Source organism: Ichthyophthirius multifiliis, assembly GCF_000220395.1.
Source record: "Ichthyophthirius multifiliis unplaced genomic scaffold scaff_1120509251245, whole genome shotgun sequence".
In the NCBI taxonomy this organism is placed as follows: domain Eukaryota; phylum Ciliophora; class Oligohymenophorea; order Hymenostomatida; genus Ichthyophthirius; species Ichthyophthirius multifiliis.
In genome coordinates this window covers 46,265-70,002 of record NW_004086062.1, presented here as the reverse complement: position 1 = coordinate 70,002, position 23,738 = coordinate 46,265, and the positions used below count along the sequence as shown (strand labels likewise).

General features: G+C 17.9%; 6 protein-coding genes across 6 annotated transcripts, besides 22 other annotated features; 2 read left to right on the top strand and 4 right to left on the bottom strand. All coding sequences in view use genetic code 6, as the record gives it.

Moving 5' to 3' along the window:
- Positions 1 to 888: 888 nt before the first annotated feature.
- Positions 889 to 2,665, bottom strand: IMG5_167710 (hypothetical protein). The gene is made up of 3 exons (XM_004030050.1): positions 1,847 to 2,665; positions 970 to 1,794; positions 889 to 915 (listed from the first exon to the last, which is right to left on the bottom strand). Coding segments are annotated over exons 1-3 (1,284 nt in total). The 5' UTR covers positions 2,304 to 2,665; the 3' UTR covers positions 889 to 913.
- Positions 1,249 to 1,346: a microsatellite.
- A 719-nt stretch (positions 2,666 to 3,384) lies between the features above and the next one.
- On the bottom strand, positions 3,385 to 5,677 carry IMG5_167700 (hypothetical protein; the record flags this gene model as incomplete). Its single annotated transcript, XM_004030049.1, has 4 exons — positions 5,441 to 5,677; positions 3,810 to 5,387; positions 3,506 to 3,765; positions 3,385 to 3,426 (listed from the first exon to the last, which is right to left on the bottom strand). Exons 1-4 carry the CDS (start codon positions 5,637 to 5,639, stop codon positions 3,385 to 3,387), a joined length of 2,079 nt encoding a protein of 692 aa, XP_004030097.1. The 5' UTR covers positions 5,640 to 5,677.
- Positions 5,389 to 5,426: a microsatellite.
- Positions 5,389 to 5,428: a microsatellite.
- Positions 5,393 to 5,417: a microsatellite.
- Positions 5,652 to 5,749: a microsatellite.
- Positions 5,708 to 5,737: a microsatellite.
- A 1,214-nt stretch (positions 5,750 to 6,963) lies between the features above and the next one.
- Positions 6,964 to 7,025: a microsatellite.
- Positions 7,026 to 9,861: 2,836 nt separating this feature from the next.
- IMG5_167690 (hypothetical protein) lies at positions 9,862 to 11,122 on the bottom strand (the record flags this gene model as incomplete). Its single annotated transcript, XM_004030048.1, has 3 exons — positions 9,862 to 10,191; positions 10,235 to 10,322; positions 10,380 to 11,122. The coding sequence occupies 3 exons, from the start codon at positions 11,120 to 11,122 to the stop codon at positions 9,862 to 9,864; spliced, it is 1,161 nt and encodes a 386-aa protein (XP_004030096.1).
- Positions 11,123 to 11,797: 675 nt separating this feature from the next.
- Positions 11,798 to 11,838: a microsatellite.
- Positions 11,839 to 14,865: 3,027 nt separating this feature from the next.
- Positions 14,866 to 14,950: a microsatellite.
- Positions 14,882 to 14,960: a microsatellite.
- Positions 14,930 to 14,970: a microsatellite.
- Positions 14,971 to 15,042: 72 nt separating this feature from the next.
- Positions 15,043 to 15,067: a microsatellite.
- A 780-nt stretch (positions 15,068 to 15,847) lies between these two features.
- Positions 15,848 to 15,908: a microsatellite.
- A 459-nt stretch (positions 15,909 to 16,367) lies between these two features.
- Positions 16,368 to 16,487: a microsatellite.
- Positions 16,390 to 16,487: a microsatellite.
- A 33-nt stretch (positions 16,488 to 16,520) lies between these two features.
- Positions 16,521 to 16,566: a microsatellite.
- Positions 16,527 to 16,572: a microsatellite.
- Positions 16,573 to 16,995: 423 nt separating this feature from the next.
- Positions 16,996 to 17,038: a microsatellite.
- Positions 17,004 to 17,075: a microsatellite.
- Positions 17,005 to 17,057: a microsatellite.
- Positions 17,076 to 17,700: 625 nt separating the features above from the next.
- Positions 17,701 to 18,184, bottom strand: IMG5_167680 (hypothetical protein; the record flags this gene model as incomplete). Its single annotated transcript, XM_004030047.1, has 1 exon — positions 17,701 to 18,184. One exon carries the CDS (start codon positions 18,182 to 18,184, stop codon positions 17,831 to 17,833), a length of 354 nt encoding a protein of 117 aa, XP_004030095.1. The 3' UTR covers positions 17,701 to 17,830.
- Positions 18,185 to 18,392: 208 nt separating this feature from the next.
- Positions 18,393 to 18,674, top strand: IMG5_167670 (neuronal nitric oxidse synthase protein inhibitor, putative; the record flags this gene model as incomplete). Its single annotated transcript, XM_004030046.1, has 1 exon — positions 18,393 to 18,674. One exon carries the CDS (start codon positions 18,393 to 18,395, stop codon positions 18,672 to 18,674), a length of 282 nt encoding a protein of 93 aa, XP_004030094.1.
- Positions 18,675 to 18,913: 239 nt separating this feature from the next.
- Positions 18,914 to 18,956: a microsatellite.
- A 184-nt stretch (positions 18,957 to 19,140) lies between these two features.
- Positions 19,141 to 19,217: a microsatellite.
- A 340-nt stretch (positions 19,218 to 19,557) lies between these two features.
- Positions 19,558 to 23,499, top strand: IMG5_167660 (hypothetical protein; the record flags this gene model as incomplete). The annotated part of the gene is made up of 4 exons (XM_004030045.1): positions 19,558 to 20,072; positions 20,165 to 20,339; positions 20,380 to 21,949; positions 22,124 to 23,499. The coding sequence occupies 4 exons, from the start codon at positions 19,558 to 19,560 to the stop codon at positions 23,497 to 23,499; spliced, it is 3,636 nt and encodes a 1,211-aa protein (XP_004030093.1).
- Positions 23,500 to 23,738: the final 239 nt, after the last annotated feature.

Below are 23,738 nucleotides of genomic sequence, written 5' to 3'. Positions count from 1 at the left end.
ATTATATAAAAATGATCATTAATATGTTAAAATATCCGAATTCGGACAAAAAGATAATTAATAAGATTTAAAAACCAATAAAGAAATTTTAAGTAAATGTTTTCTTGAAGAATTAAAATTAGAAAGCAAAATCTAAAAAAATAGTATTTTTTATGAAAAATAAATAAAAGTAAATAATGAAATAATCTAAGAATTTTATAGAAAATTTATATTTAATAATGAATTTGGGGATTATAAATAAAATATATAAAAATATTAATTCGAAAACAATGAAATATATGAAGGATTAATAAAGAATTAATAAATTGAAGGAGTTGGAATATATAAGTTGACTAAAAAAAAATTATTATATAACTTTATAAAAAAAATTAATTTAAAATAAAAGATTTTCAAATGGTGACTTTTATGCAGGAGAATGGAAAAATAATTTATTTAATGGGTATGGAATTTACATTTCTTATAATGGAGAAATTTATGAAGGATTTTTTTCAAATAACTATAAATAAGGAAATGGTAAATACATTTATTGTAATGGAAGTTATTATAGTGGGGAATGGGAAAATAATCAAAAACATGGGCAAGGGATTTATTTTAAGTCTTCTAATTAATATACATATTAAGGGCAATTTATTAATGGATATTTGGAAGGCTTTGGATTAATCGAAAATTAGGATGGAGAAATAATATTTAAGGGTATATTTAAAAAAAGTTAACCGTAAATAAATTAATGAAATTTTTGTTAGTAAAAAAACTTAAAAATATAATAATTTTATTTTTTATAATGAAAAAATAATTTTCATTTAAATTTATATATTACTAATTATATATATATATATAATTTCTCATTTTAAGATAAAAATATTTTAATAAGGAAATTTTTCAGCTCAAAAAATTTAATTTGAATTAAATATCATCCTTTTTTTTTTTAAATATTAATATATTTATATAAATAAAATAATAAAAAATTACATTATTTATCTTTAGATTAGTTATAACCATTCCAAGACTTATCAAGTAATCTTTTTTTATATGTTTCGCCTATAAATTCATAAGGCCCAAAAATATAATCAATCTTAGGTATGGCATCTACAGTAACTTAACAAACATTTTTCGCAGTATCAACTTAATTTTTCACCAAAGTTGTGGCATCACCACCTACAATATCTTAAACTGCGCTTTTAACATTAGTAATAGATCCCGAACCAAGTTTTTTAGCCTCTTATATAGCTTTTTCTTTTGCAGAATTAGTAGCGGAATTAACAATGTTTTAAGCTTTATTAGCGGAATTAACAACTTTTTAAACTTTATTAGCGGCATTAGCACCTTTTTAATTTTTATTTGCGGAAGAAGCAGCTGAACCTGCAGTTTCTAGAGCTTTAGTTTTTTTAGCACTAGTTCCTAAATAACGTTTATTATTTTTCCCACAAATTTTGTTTTCTTTTTAAAGACTAAGATTTAAATATGCTCCTATTTTAAATGCATAAGGACTAAAACTACCATCAACATAAACTTAACCAGCGAATTTTTCCAAAACTTTGAGCCCTAAGCCAACCTATACTTATGTATTTAAAAATGTTCCTTCTGCTGTTCCACCTACTTCTCCTATTGAAATACCAAAAGAAATATTACCACTTACACTTACTTTAGTATTTACTCCAGCTTTGAAGTCTAATAAGCCATTTTTAAATGATACTCCGGTGTTAAATGAGACTTCCCATTAAGCATTTAAAACCAATTTGAATTTTGCAATTTTTCCATTATATGTAAACGCATAATCTACTGGAATTTTACGAGCTATATTTTTATATTTTTTTTATAATATATATTTTTTTTTTATTTATTTTACTTTATGAAGGGAATGACTTTGAGAATTCCAATTTGCTAATAATTTCTTTTATTAATTTTTAGATTAATCCTCCTGAATTTTCGGTTTATTATTCAACTTGATTTTTAAAATTACTTACATTGTTAATTACTTCAGCAAGCCCTTCAGTTTAAAAGTTAGATGCTACATCTTAAACTTATCCGAAAACGGTTCCAAAATCCAATTTATTAATATCAATACTTCCATCAAGTTGCCTTTAAGTTTCTTAAAATAATAGTCTTCCTTTTTATTCAGATGAAAGAGCAATTTTCTTTTTGAATTGATTTTCAAAAAATTCTTTAGCTTCGTCAGCTCTACTTTTTATATTACTCCACAAAGTTTATCCTTCCATTTTCACATTATTAAATGCTAGCTTAACTCTATCCCAATATTTAAAAGTAGATAATCCCATTTCTTTAATTTATTCAATAAAACCCATAAATTTACTGGGTATAAGTTTTAGTCTGTCAAAAATAGTAAGTACTTATGTAAATTCAAATTCTACACTTTTAATGAATTAACTACTTATAACACTTAAGTAAATATTGGTTCTTTATAATAACTAGGGTCATTAGGAGGAAATTTAGGTTTAGTAGCGAAATTTTTTATTTCTTCAAAAATACCCTTTATCTCATCCCATAAATCTTTAGATAATTTAACAAGCTAGTCTTTCCAATCAAAAATATTTTGTTTCATATTTAAACCCATTGTTTTTATTTTATTTAAAACTGACAAGGCTTTTTCTTTTAAAGTTTTAGCAATTTCTTTAGGATAACTAACCAATTTAGATGTAAATGTTTTTACACTATCTAATATTTCTTTTTATTGTATTTTTTTAAACGAATTTACTATATAAGTTATATCTTTTTTCAAATCTTTAATACCTGAATAAAAATCATGAGCAAAATCGACAATTTCATTCGCTTCTTTTAAAATTTAGTCAAGTTCTAAAGATTAAAGTCCTTAGTTTTTTGTACTTATATTTTAAAGTTCACTTAAAATTTAGTTTTTACCAAGATTAATAGCACTTTATAAACCTTTTTGAAGAAGCTCAGATATTTTATATTAAGAGGTGATTTTTTTAATTAAATTTTTTATAAAATCCTTTAATTTATCCACTACAAAAGATGTTGAAAGCATTTTTTTCATTTGCTTTGTAATCTTTGATTACTTTTCGATAAATTCTTTTGTTTCTAATAATTTATCTTCAGATTTTTGAATTATTTCCTCTGCATATTTATCTACTTATTTATCTATTTATAATGTATTTTCAAATAGTTCGTTTGCTTTTTATAAAATAAAAGATTCTGTACTTTATAATAATTTCTTTATAGGTTCCTCTAGTATTTAGGCTATAATAACTTAATAATTTTGCATAAAAAGCTAGATTTTTTCTTTTATTTTTTATGAAATTCCATTTACACGATTTTTTACTAAAAAATTTTTAATTCTTGATAATTTATCTGTAAAAAATTTTTTTATATTTTTTATTTAATCTTCTATTTAGATTCCTTTACTACTCAAAAAAGCAAAAACTTTTTCTTTGAAAAATCCTAAAGGGTCTTTTACAAAGCCATTAATACTTTTTATTGACTAAATTAAATATTTTTAAAAAAATAAATAAATTATATATTTTTTTACTTTATTAATTGTTTATTCAAAGCCATTAATAGAATCCATAATTTCAAATTAATCATTTTATATTGCATCATTAATAACCTTTAAAACAGGGTTTTTATTAATATCAAGAAGAAGTTCTAATTAATCTAAAATAGCATTTACCTTCTAAACTATTCCATCTAATTTTGAATTAACATATTTTTCTACTGAACCCATTTTTTCTACAAGGACATGTTAAATATACCAATTAAGTTTAAGTAATCTTGAAACATTTATTTTAGCTATTTTTTATTATTTTATTTAAAAAAAAAGTATATATATATACTTTATCTTTCAATAATTTTTGTCATAGATCCATTAAAATATCCATATAATCCAACAGTACAAACATCTTCAGAGCTATAAAATCCAGATTCAATACATTCAGATTTAATATCAGCCCCGAAGTCTATTGATTCAAAGTTTTTTCTAAAAATGCTTTATTAAATAACTTCTCCCATAGGTTTAGGCTCTTAAAAATTATCATTGTTTTTCGGTTATTCTTCAAACACTAAATTTCTATTTTCATCTATTCCAACCAAAACCCTTCCTTTACTATCATCAGAAATAACTGAATTAGGATTCTCTTTAGGTTTTAAGTATGATTTCGCTCTTTTATCCAAAACTTATTATTTAGTCATTATAAAGTAGCTCATTTTCTATTATATTTAAATTAAATTTTAAACAAAAGTTTCATCTACTTTATGCTCCCAATCTATATATTAAATAATAACAGCAGAAATATTATCAATTTGTTTAAACATTGATGTGCTATCCTCTTAATTTCCTTTTATAGTAAACTTTGAACTTACAGAACTTCTTAATAATGATCCATTTTCTATAGTACATTCTTGAGAATATTCACCTTATTAATTTCCATTTTCACTTACTTCAGGTTCTGTAGATTTTAAAACTCCTTTTCCATCATCCGAAATTTCAGCTTCATGTTATGGAGTTACTTCTACATTATTTAAATTTCTATATTTATAAGATTCACTTGCATTTTTCAAAATACGTTTTTTTCCTGTTTCCTTGTCTGTTTCGAAGATATTGTATAAATCCTTACGCAATAAAGGAGAAAGTTATTCAATAATATTTAAATAGATTTATTATAAATCATTTCTTAAGTTTATTGGTTCGTATATTTTTTTTATCTCTCCTTCTTTACTTAAAGTAAAACGAACAATAGGATATTTACTAAAATTAAATTATTCTTCACTAATACCTTTTTCTTACAATAATTTAATTTCTTATGCAGTCAAAGGTGCATATTCATTTACTTATTTAGAAGTATCATCCTATGTTTGCTAAGATTTTTATACATTATCTTCTATGTTTCTTATATTATTTGCTTTTTCTTTCTCTAATATAGCAGGATAACCAGTTAATGTAGATTATACTTAATCGTTTTCAGAAATAACAGTAGACGTAAAATATAAATACATATCAAATTCAATATTAGATATTTGATAACATAAATAATTAAAAGTATGTGTAATAACAGATTTTTTAGAAGTAACCTTTCCGTCCCCGGTAGTAGTAATTTATTCATTTTCTAACTTATATTCATAGATTTTTTAAGATAAAGGGACCTAAATTAATTATAAAATATTCTTTTCTTAACCTATATTAATTTATTATTCGAATTTCACATATGACTCAGGAAGTTTTACTTACTTATTATAATTCATCTTTTCTACTATTGATTATGAAGAAAATACTCCTCCAATGGCTAATCCTCCGAAAATTAATCCTATAGCAATTAGAATTCCTACAGATGATAATATTATCACTTTTTTACGATTTCCTTATTTTACTTCTATTAAATTAGAATTGCTTTTTTCTGAAAAACCATTTTTCAATTCTTTATTTTTTTATTTTTTTTTATTTTTTTATTTATTTTATAAATATTTTTACATTAATTCTCTTGTTCACCTAACATTACTGGATGATCAACAATTTTATTTATCTGTTTCTATGGAAGAAGATCATTTTTAATTTTATGATCTTAGCTTTAGCTTGGATCTTGACTCTGATCATCAAGAAACTAAGCATTTGATTTAGGTAATATTGCTTCTCTGTTTACTATGCTTTCAAGATTTTTATCTAAATGCATATTTTTTTGTATTATTTAATTATTATTTTAAGTAATTTTTATTTAATATTAAATTATATTATCAGTTTATTTTTATTAATAAAATTTTTATATAATAATTTTATTTAATAACCAATAAATAAATGGTACTACTAATAAATATATTCTATTTATAAAAAAGTACAAAATAAAGAAAATATATAAAAAAAAATATATATCAGAAATTTTAATATATAAATTTAATTTTTTAATAAATATTTTATATATAAGTTTTTAATAAAATCAGATTTATTATACATTTAGCATATGTATAACATATTAATATATTGATAAAAATACATAATTAGCTCTTAATGTTTTTTTATTTTTTCTGTAATATTTTTTTTAAAATTCAATTAATTAATAAAAAATATAGGTTGAAAATACAGAATTGGTCATTTTTATTAAGATTTAAAATAAAAATAAAAAATTAAATAAGAAAAAGTAATATTTATTTTTATTTTTAAATACTAAATTACATAAATAAAATTTTCATTATTTTTAAAGACAATAAAATAAAATATAAGCATTTTTATTATTTAAAATTTTATCTTAATTTTATAGTTTTTAAACATCATCATCATTAAATTAATACCATTAATTTTCAAATTTACACTAAGCAATATAATGTCCATTATCTATAGTACCTTCATGAATAATAATCCCATACAATTCGTAGATTAATTAATTTTCTTTCAAACATTCTACATAAGGAGAACTTTAACTGCAGAATTTAGAAAAGTCAAGGATATGATTATATAAAACTAACTAATTATTTTTTTCTTTATTGTTGAATCTTTTCAAATGAAAAACTAAATTATTTGGAGTATTTTAAAAGCACAAAGTTTTAAAAGCAATTTACATTTTTTGACATTTTAAACAAAACCACATATTATTTTCATTTAATTTTTCAGTTTTTGTAAATTCCTCTAAACAATATTAAATTGAAGGAATTTTTTATTTTTTAACTTCTTAATTCGATATACTTACATCAATCAATTATATGTCTTTTATTTCTTTAGGAGCATTATTTTCAATATTCCAAAAGAATTCTAATTCAAAAAAGGTAATATCTTTCCCTCTTTCATTTAAATATTTTTCTAAAGATTTTTAATTTAAAAAAGGAAATAAACAATTTTAACAATTATCTTTTTTGCAAAAAATACATATACTTTACCCTTTTTAATTTTTTGATTTTTTTGATTTTATGCATATCATAAATGGGAAACATTTTTTTAACTATTACTATAATTCTTCATTTATTTATTCTTCTTCTGTTTCTTAAAAATTTGTTTGTTATAGACAATTTTATATTTTTTAATTATTTTATTATTATTTTTAACTTTTGTTTTATTATTTTTCATTATTAATTAAATTTTGTGGCTGCTATTTAATATTTTGTTTTTTTTAATTATTAAAATAATTATTTAATTAATCTTTTTAGATTATTTTATTCGTTGTATTTTAATTAATTTATTATATATTACTATTATTTTATTTTTCTTTCAAACTATTATTTTCCTAAATATTGTTTTATGATTTTATGTTATTTTAAGCTTCTTTTAATATATTATCCTAATCGTTTTAGTTATCTGTTTAGTAAATAATTTATTGATAATAATTATTCAAAATTACCAAATATTATTCATAAATATCCCCAAAGACTTAATAAGCTTTTAAATAAATTTAAGACAAATTATCTTTAGTGTTAACTAATAGAATTCTTGGACATGAGAATATTTTTTTTTATTCCAATTACATAAAACCAGTATTAATTTTACTCATTTTAGCAATTTTGAAAGTAATTATTTTAAAATTATTATTTTATTAATCAAGCAAAAGATTCAAATCAAAATTACATTCATACAATACTAATTAGGTATTATTTATGTGTTAAAAAATATGTTCAATTTCTGCAAAAGGAGCATTTAACTTTTCTCCATAAAAATGATTAATAAACTATTCTTATTGAAAAACACTAAAAATAACATTAGTGAAATTATATTAATCACATATTATACTAACTAAATCAATTAATTTAGTATTTTCTGATATATAATTTAAAATTATGCTAGATGTTTGCTTATATATATCAGCGAAAACGATATTTATATGCACTTGCTTTTATAAAGGCTTTGCTTTTATTGGCAATTATACCATCAAAAAAGGTTCATACATTTAAGAAGAAGAATCACATAATTCGCATTAGATAATACTTTTGTATAAACCTAAAAATGTTTGCTTTATTACTGTATTGTATTATTTTGAAACTGCGTTTTCCCATATTTAATCATTTGTTTATTTATATTCTTCTTCTTATCCTAATGTATTATTTAAGGCATCTAATAAATTTAAAAAAAATTCAGCTGCATCATGTTAATAGTTACCTTAATACTTAATCATATAAATATATAATAATTATATTTATTATTTTTTTACTTGATTAAATAAATAAGCAAACTATGTTTTAAAAGACCAAATTTCAATAATTTTATCTTTCTCAATACTAATTTCTTTAAATAATTTAACAAACTTTTAAAGAAGCTTATTCTTAAGACAGTCTTTTGAATTTTCCATAATCGTATTAAAAGTGAATTTCTATGAAAAATCAACTGAAAAATATAGATTTTATAAGCAAGCTGCCATAAAACAAGTGTTACCAATATTTCTTAATCCACATATGCCTTTAATTTATACAGGTATAGCATTCATTTCTTCATCACTTTCCGATTCAGCAGCTAAATCACACATTTTAGAATGAAAATCTTAATCTTGGTATTTACAATTTCTACTGCAATAAAAAACGTTTCTACATTAGCAAACAAACGAAAAATTATATCCTACACTTTAGCAATTTTCACATATCATTTTGTCTTTTTCTTCACTAAAGTTTTATAAAGGAGCACTTTCTAATTTGAAAATGTTTCCAACTTCAATAAGAATAGTATAAGAGTTTTTTAGAAAATCTCTAGTTAATAAATTATTAGGAAATCCTTCTAATTTTTTTCCTTTTATATTATACTTTTTTTATTTTATAGATTTGCATAACAAAAATATATAATCTTCTTAATAATTATTGTCTATTTTCCATATTCTTAAATCTTCCACTTTTAATTCTTCTAAAAAAAGCTATTTTAATTCTTCTAAAGTTATATAAGATGGGATTTAGCATTTTTTTGTATTTAAAATATTGTTTTAGTGTTTCAATTGCAAATCAGATAACTAAAATATTATTTTTTCCAATGTTTCTATTTCGAATATAATTATATTTGGACATAAAAGTTCTACATTATATATTATGTGTTTCTAATATTTAAATATTGGCCTTTTTATTTCGCTTGATTATGGATATTATTATTATATAAATTCCCATGTTTCTTTATCGATTATTTTTGCTTATTTCATTAATTATTTATTTACATAAGTATTCAAATATTCATTTTAGTAAAGCTTAAATATGAATTTTTTAGTTTCTTATTATATTAAATCGCTATTAGGAGTTTCAGAAGGCTTTTAAAACCCTATTTCATATTCAACTTCTTTATTATTAGAATTTAAATATTAATTATACCATGTTCGAGATAAAATATAACAAAATTTTGAGTTTTATAAGTTTTCTTCAACTTTTTAGAGTAATTATTCGAAATTTGTGACCATATTTGGTTAAATTTGATTATTTTTCGTAGTTAATTTTAATTTTTATATGTTTTTGATTTGGTTAAAATTCTTTTTCTTTTATTTCTTATATAATTTAGAAAATAAAAAATAAAATATTTAGCTTTTTTTTATTTTTGTTTTAGTAATAATTTATATATTTTTTTTAAATAAATTTAATTTTTTATTTACTATTTATTCATAAATTATATTAATATTATTTTTTTTCTATTTATATTATAAAATTTAAAAAGTATATAAAATTATTGAAAAAAATTTTATAAAAATTTGATTTATTTTTTTATTAATTATTTTAAAAATTAATTAAAAATAGAAAATTTCTTTATAATAATTTGTTTAATTTAATTACTTGATAATAGAAAAATAATCAATTTTTTAAAAAAATGCAAATACCTTTATAATTATAAATATGGTATTTAAGTAACAAATTAGAAAACCAAAATGAATAAAAATATAATTTATTAAACTTTAAATATAATAAAAAAAATGATTTAAAATGATTTTTTTAAAATTCTAAAATATATGTTTTTCATCTATTTTATATTTTTTTATATTATTTAGGTTTTAATTCGTATGCAAACTCTTTTAAATTTACTGAACCACTATTTTTTCTATCAAATCTTTAAAATAAGCCTTCCATCTCATAATTTGTAACATAAATACCGTTTTCTTTCATCCATTACAAAAACTCTTAGCGAGTAAAAGATTACCTATTATTTTAATCTATATCTTAGAAAGCATCTTCTATTTTTATTTCTTTTTTCTTCAATTCATATCTATAATGTTACATAGCAGATTCTTAGCTTAGTATAGATTTAAATAATTTAATTATATATTGTTTTGTAAGTTAATTCATGTACTAATTATTTAATATAATAAATAATGAATATATATTTTTTAACGTTATATGAAATTTTTTTGTCTTAAAATATATGATCATAAATATTATCTTTTCTATAAGGTTTTATCATGTTTATAAATTCCTAAAGACTATATTTATATAAAAATTAAAAACAAATTTGCATTTTTTTTTAATTTAAAAAATACCCAATTTAATCATTTCCATCTTAAGAATATCTATTTAAGGTTAAAAAAATGTCAAGAGAATCAGCTTTAATATCTAATTTTTTTAAACCACTTTCAAATTCAAAAGGTTAAATTTCATTAATTTAATCATTATCAAATAAAAAATACAATTAAATAATTGAAAAATCATTTTACCGGGCTAAGTTTTATCTAATATTTTCCAATTCTCTTTCATATATTATATTTTCTTATAAAACAAATAATAATTCTTTTTTTGCTATATTTTCTTAATGTTCTCTGAAAACAGTTTTTAGTTCAGATTCTCGACTTTATTTTTCTAATTCAGAACTATAACAATAATAATCTAAAAAAGATAATGTTTTTTCTAAATCTTAATTTTTTTCAAATACACTACTTAAATTTTATACAATTTCATTTTTTTCTTATTAAAACCTATACTTTTTATCATAAGTTGTGTTATCTGAACCTTATTTATATATAGTATAACTACTTCTATATGTTCGAGGAGGTTTATTATCTAAAAAAACTATATTTGATTTTAGCATATCAGTTTATTTATCATAGCCTATACATGAAATTTGATTTTATATGTTATACAATTATGATTTTTTAGGATATTCTGTATAAGGATAGCCTTCGTAATATTTATTATAATAATATGGATATTCTTCAAAAGGCTTAACTGTTTTGGGAAGATAACTATTTTCTTTTGGATTCGTGTAATCAAAAGAAATATAATTCATTTTTTCTAATATATGCTATGTTTTTATTTTAAAATATTTAAAAAGTTAGTCTTTATTTTATTTATTAATAGAAATTTTAGTAATTAGTTTATATATATATTTATATTTTTTTTATTTGTTTATAAAAATAAATAATTTATTATTAATAAAAGAAAATAATTAAAATCCTAAAATTTAAATTAATAAAAAATATGAATATTCAAAATACACAAATATTAAACAAAAACTTGACACAAAGTTAAATTATAGTGAAATAATAAAATAGACTAAAACAGTTTAAGTTAGAAAATAATATATCTAGTAAATTCTCATTTTAATATTGTTAGTTTTTGAATTTAATTACATTATATTTAACCTAAAACTAAAAGGATAAAAAAATTTAGATAATTGAAGAAATAAAAGCAAACTTCAAAAAGTTTATTTGTTTAAAACATAAAGATATTTAATAATTATTTGATTAAGCAGTAGCATAACTTTTATATTTAACAAATCTTTATTATCAATCAGAGGATGTTAATGAAAAAAATATATCAGTATTTTTGATGAAAGTACTTTATATTTTAAAATATGTTTAAATATTTAATTGCTTATAAACAAATAATATATAATAATTTAATTATTAAAAATGTAGTAATAAAATTCTTTAAATAAATAATAATCAAGATAAATATACCTTATTTATTAGTTTTATTTTAGATATTTTTTTGTTTTTTTTAAATAAAATATAGATATTATAATTATTTATTTATGTCTATTAATTTTTTTTTTATATATATAAGATTTGGATTTTAGAATTTCAGCAGAACGATTAATTTTTTGAACAAATAATATCAAGCTTTGAAGACAGTGAAATATGTAGAAATTTGTCAATATAATTTTTATAAGAATGTTCAGCTAAAAATCCTAATTTTTTGATTAAAGTTATTAAAATTTTAGAAAATATTACAAATTAATTGTATGATTAAGAATAAATTTTAACTTAAAAAAATAAAATTCTTTCTTAAGAAAGCATTTTTGAATATATTTTAGAAATAATAAAACTAAAAAATGTAAAAAATTTTGATTTATAGTAACATTTAATTACATTAGTTTAAAAAATATAAATATAAAAGAATAACTTTCATGAATATTTAATAAATAACTTTTTAAATATTGAAAGCAACTTCGAAAAACTTAATTAAGTATGCATTGAATTGATATAAAAAGGTATATTCATTATATAAATAATATATATAGTAAATATTTTTTTGTATTAAAATAAAATAAAGGTTTAGAATCATCATAAATAGATATTGCTTTAAAATATTTACATATATTAGAGAGTACAATTGAAAAAGGCAAAGAAAAAAAGCAATAATTATAAAACTAATTTATCAGCTAATTATTCTTTTATAGAAAATATTCAGAAAAACAATAACAATACTTTAATTCTTTAGAAGGACAAGAAAAATTGAAATAAAATATTGACCAAACTCTTTTGTATTTGGCTAAAAAATTATTTGAAGAGCAAGATGAGAATACAAGAATAGAATTAGCAATTTAAAACATGAAAGAGATATTTGAAAAAACAATTGAAGTAGATTTATAAAAGTAAATGAGAACAAATAGAATAATATAAAGAATTCTATAATCAATATTATGTGTTTATTTAAGCAAGAAAAATCATTATTAAATAAAGGAACTTTATACAACATTTGTGGAAAAAATAGATAATTTGAATAAGTTTAAAACTTAAGTTTAGAATATATTTAGATTAACATGGAAGAATTTAAAAAATTTAGACGAAAATAAAATTCAGGAACATTTTCTTTCTTAATTTAAAATTGATTATAATTAATTATATCTAGAATTACTAAATGAAAAAAATTTTTTGGCTTCAGCAGCTTATATAATGTTTATATTTAACAAAAGAAAGCTTAACGAATAAATTCTAAATAAATTTCATTAAATCAATTAAATAACTGATGATTCTTTTCTTAATTTAAACCTTAAAGTTATTTAAAGTTTTGTTTCTATAATTGAAAAAAATGATGCTATTTCAATTGTATAACCTTTAATTCATCTTTTTGCTAAGAAAAAAACACTTTTGAAAGGACTTGAAACTGTTCTAGGATAATAATACGTTTACGATTAAATAAAAAACATTTCAAACATTGATAATGATGTTATTAATTATTTTGAACAAAGCTAATAAAATAAGTTAATTTAATTCAATTATTTACCTTTTGATGAAAGAACAAATTTCTATTTGTAATAAAAAGCATTTTCAGACGAAAATATAAACATTAAATAACCAAACTTAACTATAAATGAATAAAATAAATTAAAAGAAATATAGAAATCATAATAACCAAACATTAATAATGTTCATTAAAAAATAGACACAGAAGATACTAATAAAAATTAAATTAGTATCTAAAAATAAATAATTTAAGAAAAGCCCATTAAACCGTCAATAAAACTTAATAATGTAAAAAAATAAATTGAAAAGTAATAAAATACAATTTAATAAACTAATTAGGCTAATAGTTAATGTTGCATAAAAGAAGATATCTAAAAATCTGTTTAGGAAAATGAACAATAAATAATATAGGATAATACAATGAAAATAACATAGCAAACTTAATAAAAAAATGTTCAGGAAAATATTTAAAAAATAGTTTAGTAAAATGGACTAAAAAATATTTAAGAATAATAAGCAAATTTAAATTAATATAATAAACCATAAGTCAATATTTAGTAAACTAAGCAAGTTACTTTAGAATAAAGCCAAAAATAAATTGATAATAGGGCTGAAAATATTGATGCTTTTAAGAATAATATTGAAGATTAAAAAAAAAAAATACCTGTAATTTTTTAAGTTGACTTAAAAAAAGATTAAGAAATTACATAAAAAGCAGTAGAGTAACCAATTTAGTAATAAGAAATTTAAAATTAAATAAATTTAGAAAATTAAAATCAAGAAAAAAAAGTTTTTGATTAACAAAACGAAGTTTAAGATAATTATACGTATAAATAATAAGATAACACAATTATAATAAATTAAAATGAGATCAAGTAAAAAGAATAGGAAATTTAAATAAAAAAAGTTGAAGAAATTAAAGAAAAGTTTGAAAATTAAATTAAAGAAGTATCATAAATGGAAATCGAAAATAATAATTAAAAATAAACAGAAATACAATAAGTAGAAAATTAACTAAACTAAGAAAAAGGAGTATAATTTTAATAATCTATATCTTCTAAACCTAAATTAAAATTTGAATTGAAAAGATAATAAAAGGTAACTTAATAATTAGAGTAGATTAATTAGGTTACAGATATTAATGAAACAAAATAAATATAAGAATAGCTTTTAGTTTAAAAAGAAAATAAGGAAAATAATTTAAAATAGGGTTTATAAATTGATGATTAGAAAAATAATTAATAAAATTAAAAATAATTAAATTCTGTTAATGCATTATAATAAGAATAAAATAATAATTTAATTTAAAACAATATCATAAATATTAAATAAGAAATTTTAAGTCAATAAGAATAAGAAAATCAACCTAAAAAAAAAGTATAATTGAACTTATCGAAAGTAAATTAATAAATTCAAAACAACTAATAATAAATAAGCCAATAGCCATAAGATAAATAAGTATAATAAAAATAAGAACAAAATAAATAATAATAACAGTAAATAATTTAAAAAAGCTAAATACATCAAGATTAATAATAAAATTAGTAATAAAAATCAAAATAATAATAATAAACTTTATAATAAAATTAATAAAAAATTTAATAATTATAAAAATAAAAAGATGTTTAATAATAAAACTAATAAAATTAATAATAAGCGTAATAAATAGGCATTTAATTACAATAACTAAATAATTAAGATAAAAAAATATAGCCTTTGTAATTAAAATAAATATAATAATAATAGCAATAATAGCAATAATAATAAAATTAATAAATAAATTTAGAAACTTAAAATAAATAAAATAGCCAAATATAATAACTAACAAAAGTTGTTAATTAATAAATTATAAAAAAAACGCCTTAGATATAAAAGCCTTTGATAGCGAATGTCTAAAAGCACGAAATTAGTAATTAATAATAAACATTAACATTAAATTTAAATACAAATATTTAACCTTTATCAGTCTAAACTAATTAAAAATATAAAGAAAAAGAATAAGATTTAGCAAATTAAAATAAAGTAAAGAGTTTAATTAATCCTCTAAACTAATAAAAATAATTAAATTAATAAAATATATAAAAAAACATAATTTAAACTTAATAAATTAATACTTAAAATTAATAAAAATAACAATTAAATTAACTAAATTTGTAAATGTAAAATTAAAATTAAAATAACAGTATATAAAAATTAAAATAAAATTAATTTACTGAAATCAATAATTAAAATATGAAAAATTAATTAAAAACATTAAAAGAATAAGGAAATGTAAAAAAAGAATAAAATTTTGAATTAGCTTAAAATACCCGTAAAAATTATGATATTTAATAGTATGTTAATATTTAAATTCAAGATAATCTAAATGAATAAATAACTTAAAACAAAATAAACTAAACATAATAAAGAATTCAATAAATTTTCAATGAATAAGAAAATTAATAATAAATGAATTAAGAAGAAGAAAACAATTTAATTTAAGAAATTTTAAATGAAGAATAGTCAAATGATAAAGGAAACTAAAAATAATAAGACAAATAAGAAAAATAAATATAAGAAGAAAATTAAAATTTAATAGAAGAAGAAAATTAATAATAAATAGAATAAAACGAAAATTAATATGAGATAGATGAGGAAACTTAATAAAAAACATAAAACAAAAATATTTAATATAATAAATTATAAACAAACGATTTAAAAAATAAAGAGCTAAATCAAGATAATTAAGTAATTTAATAAAAAAATCAGTAATACTACTATTAGGATTAAAATAATATTTAAAATTAATAATAGTTATAAGGAAATATTAAATATTTAGAATAAATTGAAAAAAAATAAGAAAATAATATTGATGTGTTATTATAATACGAAAAAAAATTAGAAAATAATATTGATGAGCGATAATATGAAGAAGAAAATTAAAATGATAATAAATTTAAATAAGAAAAAAAAAATAATGAAGAGGAAAAGCAAAATTTTAAAAATATGGAAGATTATTAAGAATAGAAATAATAAATGTAATAAAATTTATAAAATGAAAATAACTACGAATAGATATTAAATGAAAATAATTATTTAAAAAAAGAAAATAATATTTAAGAAGAAATCAATGATTTAGAAGAAAACAATAATTTAGAATAAGAAAATAATTTGGAGCAAAATAATATTTTAGAATAAAATAATTTGGAAGTAAATATATAAGGATATAATATTTAAGAAGGTGAAAATATTTAAAATGAAGAAGAAAATATTTAAAATGAAGAAGAAAGTTACTAAGAAGATAATTATTATTAAGAATAATAAGAGCATTATAGTTTAATTGAAAAAAATATTTAAAAAATATAAGTATCAAATGTTTAATTTTCATAATAACAATAAGAAGAAGAAATATAAATAGAGAATTACTTAGAAGAAGATAATATTCAATAATAAATTTATTTGAATAATGATGATAATTAGGAAATAAATTAAGTATAGATTGGAAGTAATTTGAATAATAATGATGATAAAGTAAATATAAGTGAATAAAAATTAGATTATGAAGACGAAAATTTATAACCTTTTGAATAACAAGTCGATAAATTGTCTTAAGATATTTAATAATAATATAATTAAAATATTTTGTAGGAAATAGATTGTCAATAAGAAGATGATGAAATTTAAGAAAAGTAACAATTCGATATTTAAGAAAATTAATAAGATTAATATTAAGATAATTAATATTAAAATAATTATTAATATTAAGAAAATTAAGTATAAAATGGTGATTAAAATAATCAAATTTAAATTTAAGAAGGCATTTATCTATTAAAAAATGTAGAATGAATATATTAACATATTATAATATAAAAATTTAGTAAAAAAACATACTTATTTTTATAAAAATATATTTAAATATAATACACAAATAAAAATTTATAGTGAGAATTTATACTTTTATTATATTTAATAACGGTCATATATTTATAATATTTAATAATATTAATTCTTATTTTTTTTGTTTATAAATTAAAATTATCTAATTTTTGTATTTAATAATTGCAAATTATTTTATAGTTTGTATATTTTAATATTTAAAAATAAAACTTAAACAATAAGTTTTTAAAATAAAATAAAAAATAAATAAATTAAATTTAAATTATTATTATATTTATTTAAAAAAGTTAAATTTTTTTATACATTACCTATAAATTAAAAATATTTAATAAAAAAATAATGTTTATACTTTAATAATCTAATAATTTTTTTTTTAATTAAAAAAAATAAAGAAAAAAAATATTAATTTTCAATAATAATTTTATATTTTATTTAATATTATTTTTTTCTTTATAATATATATTCAGATTTATTTTTTAAATAAAAAAATGATGAAATATGAATTTTAAAAAAAAATTATAAAAATTATTTAAATATTATATTTAATGTTACAACTTTTTTTAAAAAGATAAATAAAAAATATCAGAAGAAAAAAAATTATTATTTTATATTCTTCTGAAATAATTATAAGTTTTAAAAAATCATTTGCTTCATTAAGCTTTTTATGCTTATTTTTCAGGGTCTACTTTTTTAATAACTCTTTTGGGTGGTTCTCTAACTCTTCTGTCATCTGAAGATCTAACTTTTACAACTCTGCTGTGGATTGCACAAGCAATACAATATGAAAGTTTGCAATAAAGCTTAGGAATTGTATATGCTTCACCTTAGAAAGCCAAGGCTGCAATGATATCTCTTTTAGAAGAGGCATCTACGATATCTCTAACAGTGTATCTTTTTACTGCTTTATCTTTAGCTACTTATCTACCACAGTTAGTGCAATCAACAGTTCTGGTGTGTCCTCTATTTTTTTGGTTTCTTCCGTGATTTCTTCTTTTGACAGGCATTTTAATTTTTTTTTTATTAATATAATTATTATTATTATTATTATTTTTTTTTTCTTTATTTTAATATATATTTATCAACAATTAATTTTGTATACTTTTTATTTTATTGTTTTTTTATTCTTTTTTAAATATAATATTTAATTATTAATGTCATATATTTTGCTTTATTAAATAAAAAAACATAAATAAAAATAAAATATAAAAAAATATGGAAAATAAAGATGATAGAAATAAAATTAGTGTTAAAGGATTAGATATGACAACAGATATGGAAGCAGATGCTTACGAGATAGCATTGAAAGCATTAGATAGATTTTCAATCGAAAAAGATATGGCTTAGTATATAAAAAATGAATTTGATAGATTACACGAAAAATACTGGCATTGTATTGTTGGAAAATAATTTGGATCTTCAGTTACACATGATTCAAAACATTATATATATTTTTATATAGGAGAAATGTCATTTTTATTATATAGATTTGGTTGATAAAAATAAAAAAAAAATCCACAAAATGAAATTTTTGAATTATACTTTTTTTCTTTTATATATAATACAATATTTTATTCATTTTATAATTTTTGAATATTTATTTTGTAAATTGTATATTTATTATTAATTTAAAAAAAGTTATTTTACATATTTATTAAATAAATTTTCATTCTTGTTTTAAAATAAAAAAAAATATAAATATTAATATCTAATAATAATTATTATTAAAAAAAAAAAAAAAAATTATAAAATAATTATAAAGGATATTATAAAAAAATTTTCTGTAAATATTTTATAAATAAAAAAATGTTTAGAAAAGATAAAAAATAAAAAAGTAATAATAATAAAAGATTCTTAAATAATAAGTAAATAATAAAAAATTAATATAATATAAATATAATTAATGATTAAAAATAAAAAAAAAAAATTGATAAATGAGGAGAAAAATATATTTAAATTGATTAATAAATAAATATAAAAATAAATAAATAAAAAAATAAATAAATAAATAAATAAATAAATAAATAAATTAAATTAAATTAAACTTATTTTTTATTTCAATATTTTTAATTTTTAAAAATTTTAATTTATCGTTATATTTATTTTATTGTATTATTTTATAATTTTAATTTCATGTTTTTTTTTTTTTTTAATTTTATTGATTTCTATTTTTTTTTATTATTCTTTACTATAGAATTTTAGATATTATAAATATTTTAATTTATATATTAAAATATAAAACTTAACTTCATTTATATTTATACTTATTTATTTTAATTAAAATAATAAATAAAATATGTCAAATATTTTAATTAGTCTAGTTGATAATTAAGATATTTTAAAACTGAATGGATAAATTGTTTCTTTTTAATCTTTTATAATGAAAATTATAAATTATTAAAATTATTAAAATATCAATTTATTTAAATAAATCAATTAAGATTATATTATTTCCGTATTAGATAAGAATGTTCTTGAAAAGTTAAAATAAAAATTTGATAAAAAATCATTAGATATTATATAATTTGTATATTTATTTTTGCAAGTTTTGGACCATAAATAAGAAGAAATAATTTATTTAACTTTAGCATTAATAAATTTTTTTTAAAGTTTATCAGAATCAATATATGATAACTAAAATAAAATTAATTTTAACGATTTAACAGATAAAATAAGTCTTAAAGTAAATATTTAAAACGAAGCTTTCTAAATCTAAACAAAAGCCTATATACCACTTAATAAATTTCGTAGTAATAAAAGTTAATAAAATAATAATTTCTAAGACATAGATCCTTAAATTATTTATGAATATAATTATTCTCATAATATAAATAGACTTTTATAAGGAAATTTATTATCTGATTCAATTACTCATAAAAATAAATAAATTTTAAAGTAATTACTATTTATTTATATATATTAAATTATTTATAAATACTTTTATTAAAAAATTATTATATATGTCTAAAAGTTTATATATATAAAAGTGCTATTTATGCAAAGGAAATTAAAAAAGTTATTGTTTTAGATAGTCTTGATGATAAATTATAACTTTATGATTTAAATTGTTAAAGAGTGCAATTAATTAGTTTAAATTGTCATAGAAATGATAATCCAAATATAATAATATTTAATATGGCATGGTCAAATAAACAATTAAGAGTATTTTTTAAAAAAAATTAAAAAAATAATTAATAAATAGATAGGAGCTGTTTTGAAAAATTACAGTATTAGTTTTTGGGATTTAGTTGACAATTTTAAATTCGAAAAAAATTTTTTTATACATGGTTTAACATAAGATAATTAATCAAATATATGGTATTTAGAAAATTTAGATTATTGGATAACAACTGATTATAGTAATTAGATATATGCATGGGATATATTAAATGAGACAACATTATTCACAGTTAGGTTTCAATATATATAAGGTAACATAACACAAATAGTCGAAATGCCTTATTTATAATGCATAGCAATATCTTCTACAGATAAAAAGATTACATTTTGTAATTTAGAAAAATAATAATATTTGTTTATGATTGAATTACCTACTTAAGGTGCTTAATAAATGGTATTTTCTAACGATTTTTAAATTTTAATAACTAGCGGATATGAAAATAATATATCATTGTACAATATTAACGCAGAGCACATGGAATATACATTAGTTGGAAAATTAGAAGGACATATATAATTGATTAGTTGCATTTAAGTAATTGAAAATACACCAATTATTGTTTCTAGTGATGATTAAGGGTTAATAAAGCTGTGGGATATCCGAAATCAAAAGTGCATATAAAGCCTAAAATGCACATCTTTTTAATCCATAATTAGCAAAAAATGTGCAAATGTTAATTTAATTTTGGATATATATACTGAAGGCTTTTTAGGAGTTATTGGAAATAGACTGAACTTAATTAAATTTGATAAAGGAAGCAATAATATTAATTTAAATAATTTTGTTCTTAACAACTAAAATAAAAAATTTTTTAATAAATAATAATAATAAGAGTTTTAATTTCCTCTTAAAGTTGAAAGTGATTTTTAAAGATAAGAAATTATTGTCTGTACAATGAAAGAAATTAAAGTTTATGACATTCATAATGGTAGATGTAAATTTAAATTTAAAAGTTTAATGGAAAATAAAGATGATGAATATACATCTTTTAAATTAATATAATAAAGCCAATTCTTTATTTTGGGAAACTAAAAAGGATAAATTAGTTTACACGATTTATAAAATAAAGGAGAAAGAGTAAAATATCTTAAAGGACATTAAGATGAAGTTAATATACTTAAAATAGACTATGCTAATAAATTATTAATTTCGGTAGGCTATGATTCTTAAATTATTATTTAAAAAATTCATGGAAGCAAATCAGATAAAAAAAGACTAATTTAAAACATTAAAAATGGCAAGGTTTTTTTTTTATTATTATTTTAATATATGCAAAAAAAGGGAGTTAATATTATTGAAATTTCAGTTTATCATAATGTATTCTTTATCTCAAGTATAAATTCCGAAAAGGTTTATATTTTTGATTATGAATATGGTAAACTTGCAGGATGTTTTTAATTTGAATAAAATTAAGAGCCTACCGCAATGAGTATTGTAAATGGATTTTAATTATTATTGGTTTCCACTTCTGATAATTTTATTTATATTATTTATTTTTTAAAAAAAGAAAATTAATAATTCGAGTTTATATAATTGGGAAATATAAATATAGTAAAAAATTTGGAAGAATATTATAATAATATTTATTTTAGTAATGACAATATCAATTAATTTGAAAATTATACTAAAGAATTATTATTCGAAAACTAAAAATTTAATGAAAATTTATAAAATGAAAATATAAATAAAGAAAACCCTTAGTATTTTTAAAAAAATATATCTATTCATAATATAGGATTTGTAAATTTTATTTTGTCTGATATAGAATTCTAAGAGGATAGTGAAATTGTAAAAAAGGCTTAATTTTATGTAACTACAAGCAAAGGATATTTATTAAAATTTAATTTTTTAAATATACAATAAAATTATGATTAAATAAAGATTATTCCTCATTCAAATACTAGAGTTAATTATAACCCATATAGAGAAAATATAGAAGACTTTTAAAAAGCTTAATAAAATTTAGTATATGAACCTACATTAATACGAACAAAAATAAATTTTTTATAAAATAATAATAGTAATTAATTTCTTTAAATATAAAAAAATATAAATTTAAGAATTAGTTCATGTATTCAAGCTCATAATGATTAAATTAATTCCTTTAGTTTTTTAAATGGAGATGTAAATTATTTAATTACTAGTAGTTTGGATTATTATTTTAAAATTTGGAATAAATCTGATTTAAATTTAGTAGGTTCTCATAATATAAATCATCCTTTACCAGAAAAATGGGATTATAAAATTAATGATTAATAAAACTAAGCTAGAAGAATAATTTATGCATTAAGGATTTTAGATATTATTAATATTAAATATTTATATAAGTTTGGAAAGTTAAATTTAGTAAATATTTTGGAAAAAATAATTTCTGATAATAATTAAATTGATAAAATTTAATTAGAAAATGATGATTAAAAAAATAAATAAATTTAAAGATAATTGAGTAATAAATAATAAAGCAATAAAAATAAAGTAATTATTATGAAAGATAAATATTCTCCAAGAGATATTAAATATGAAGAATCAAAAAAAATATGTTAATAAGAATATCTTGGAATGTCTTTAAAAAGAATGGAAGTTAATAAAAGAGTAGCTATTGCGTAACATGTTTGGAAAACTAAAATAGAATAAAATTATAAAACCGATAAAGATATAGTAAAAAAATAATTAGATTTCTATTGTAAATCTGATGAAAGGGAATCTATTCTTAATTTTTTAAATTAATAGTATAGAGGAAATTTATTAAATAAGAATCCTAATTTTAATGATGAATATTCTAAATAAACTAAAAGTTTATAATAAAAGTTTACTTAGATTGATAATGGGTAAAGATTTATACCGTTAAGTAATTCTAAAATTAATTTCTAATAAGTTTGTTTCAAAAAATAATTTGATTCTAAATCTACTAACAAAAATTAAAATTAACCTTCTAGTAATAATAATAATAATAATAGTAAAGTATAAATAGTTAATATTAAGAGTGAGTAAGATGAATTTTAAAATGTATATATTTTTATATTTTAATTTCATATTAAAAAAAATAAAGGATAAATAATTTAACTAATCAAATAAGTAAATATTTTTCACATCTTAAAATAATTTTAAGTAAACAAAAGATATATATAAATATGCTTATGAAAAAAATATTATACAATCTTCTGATTTTTATAATGCCTTTTAATAATCACAAGCATTATTTTAAACAACTTGTTAAATTTAAAATAGGTCAGCCAAACATTTGCATTTATTTTTAAATGGAATAAATTAAAAATTAAAGAATTCAAAATAGAAAAATAAGACATTTGAATAAAATAACTAAGAATAAAATTCAGCAAATAAAAATTTATAAGCAAATTCATTTAGAATATCTTAGCAAA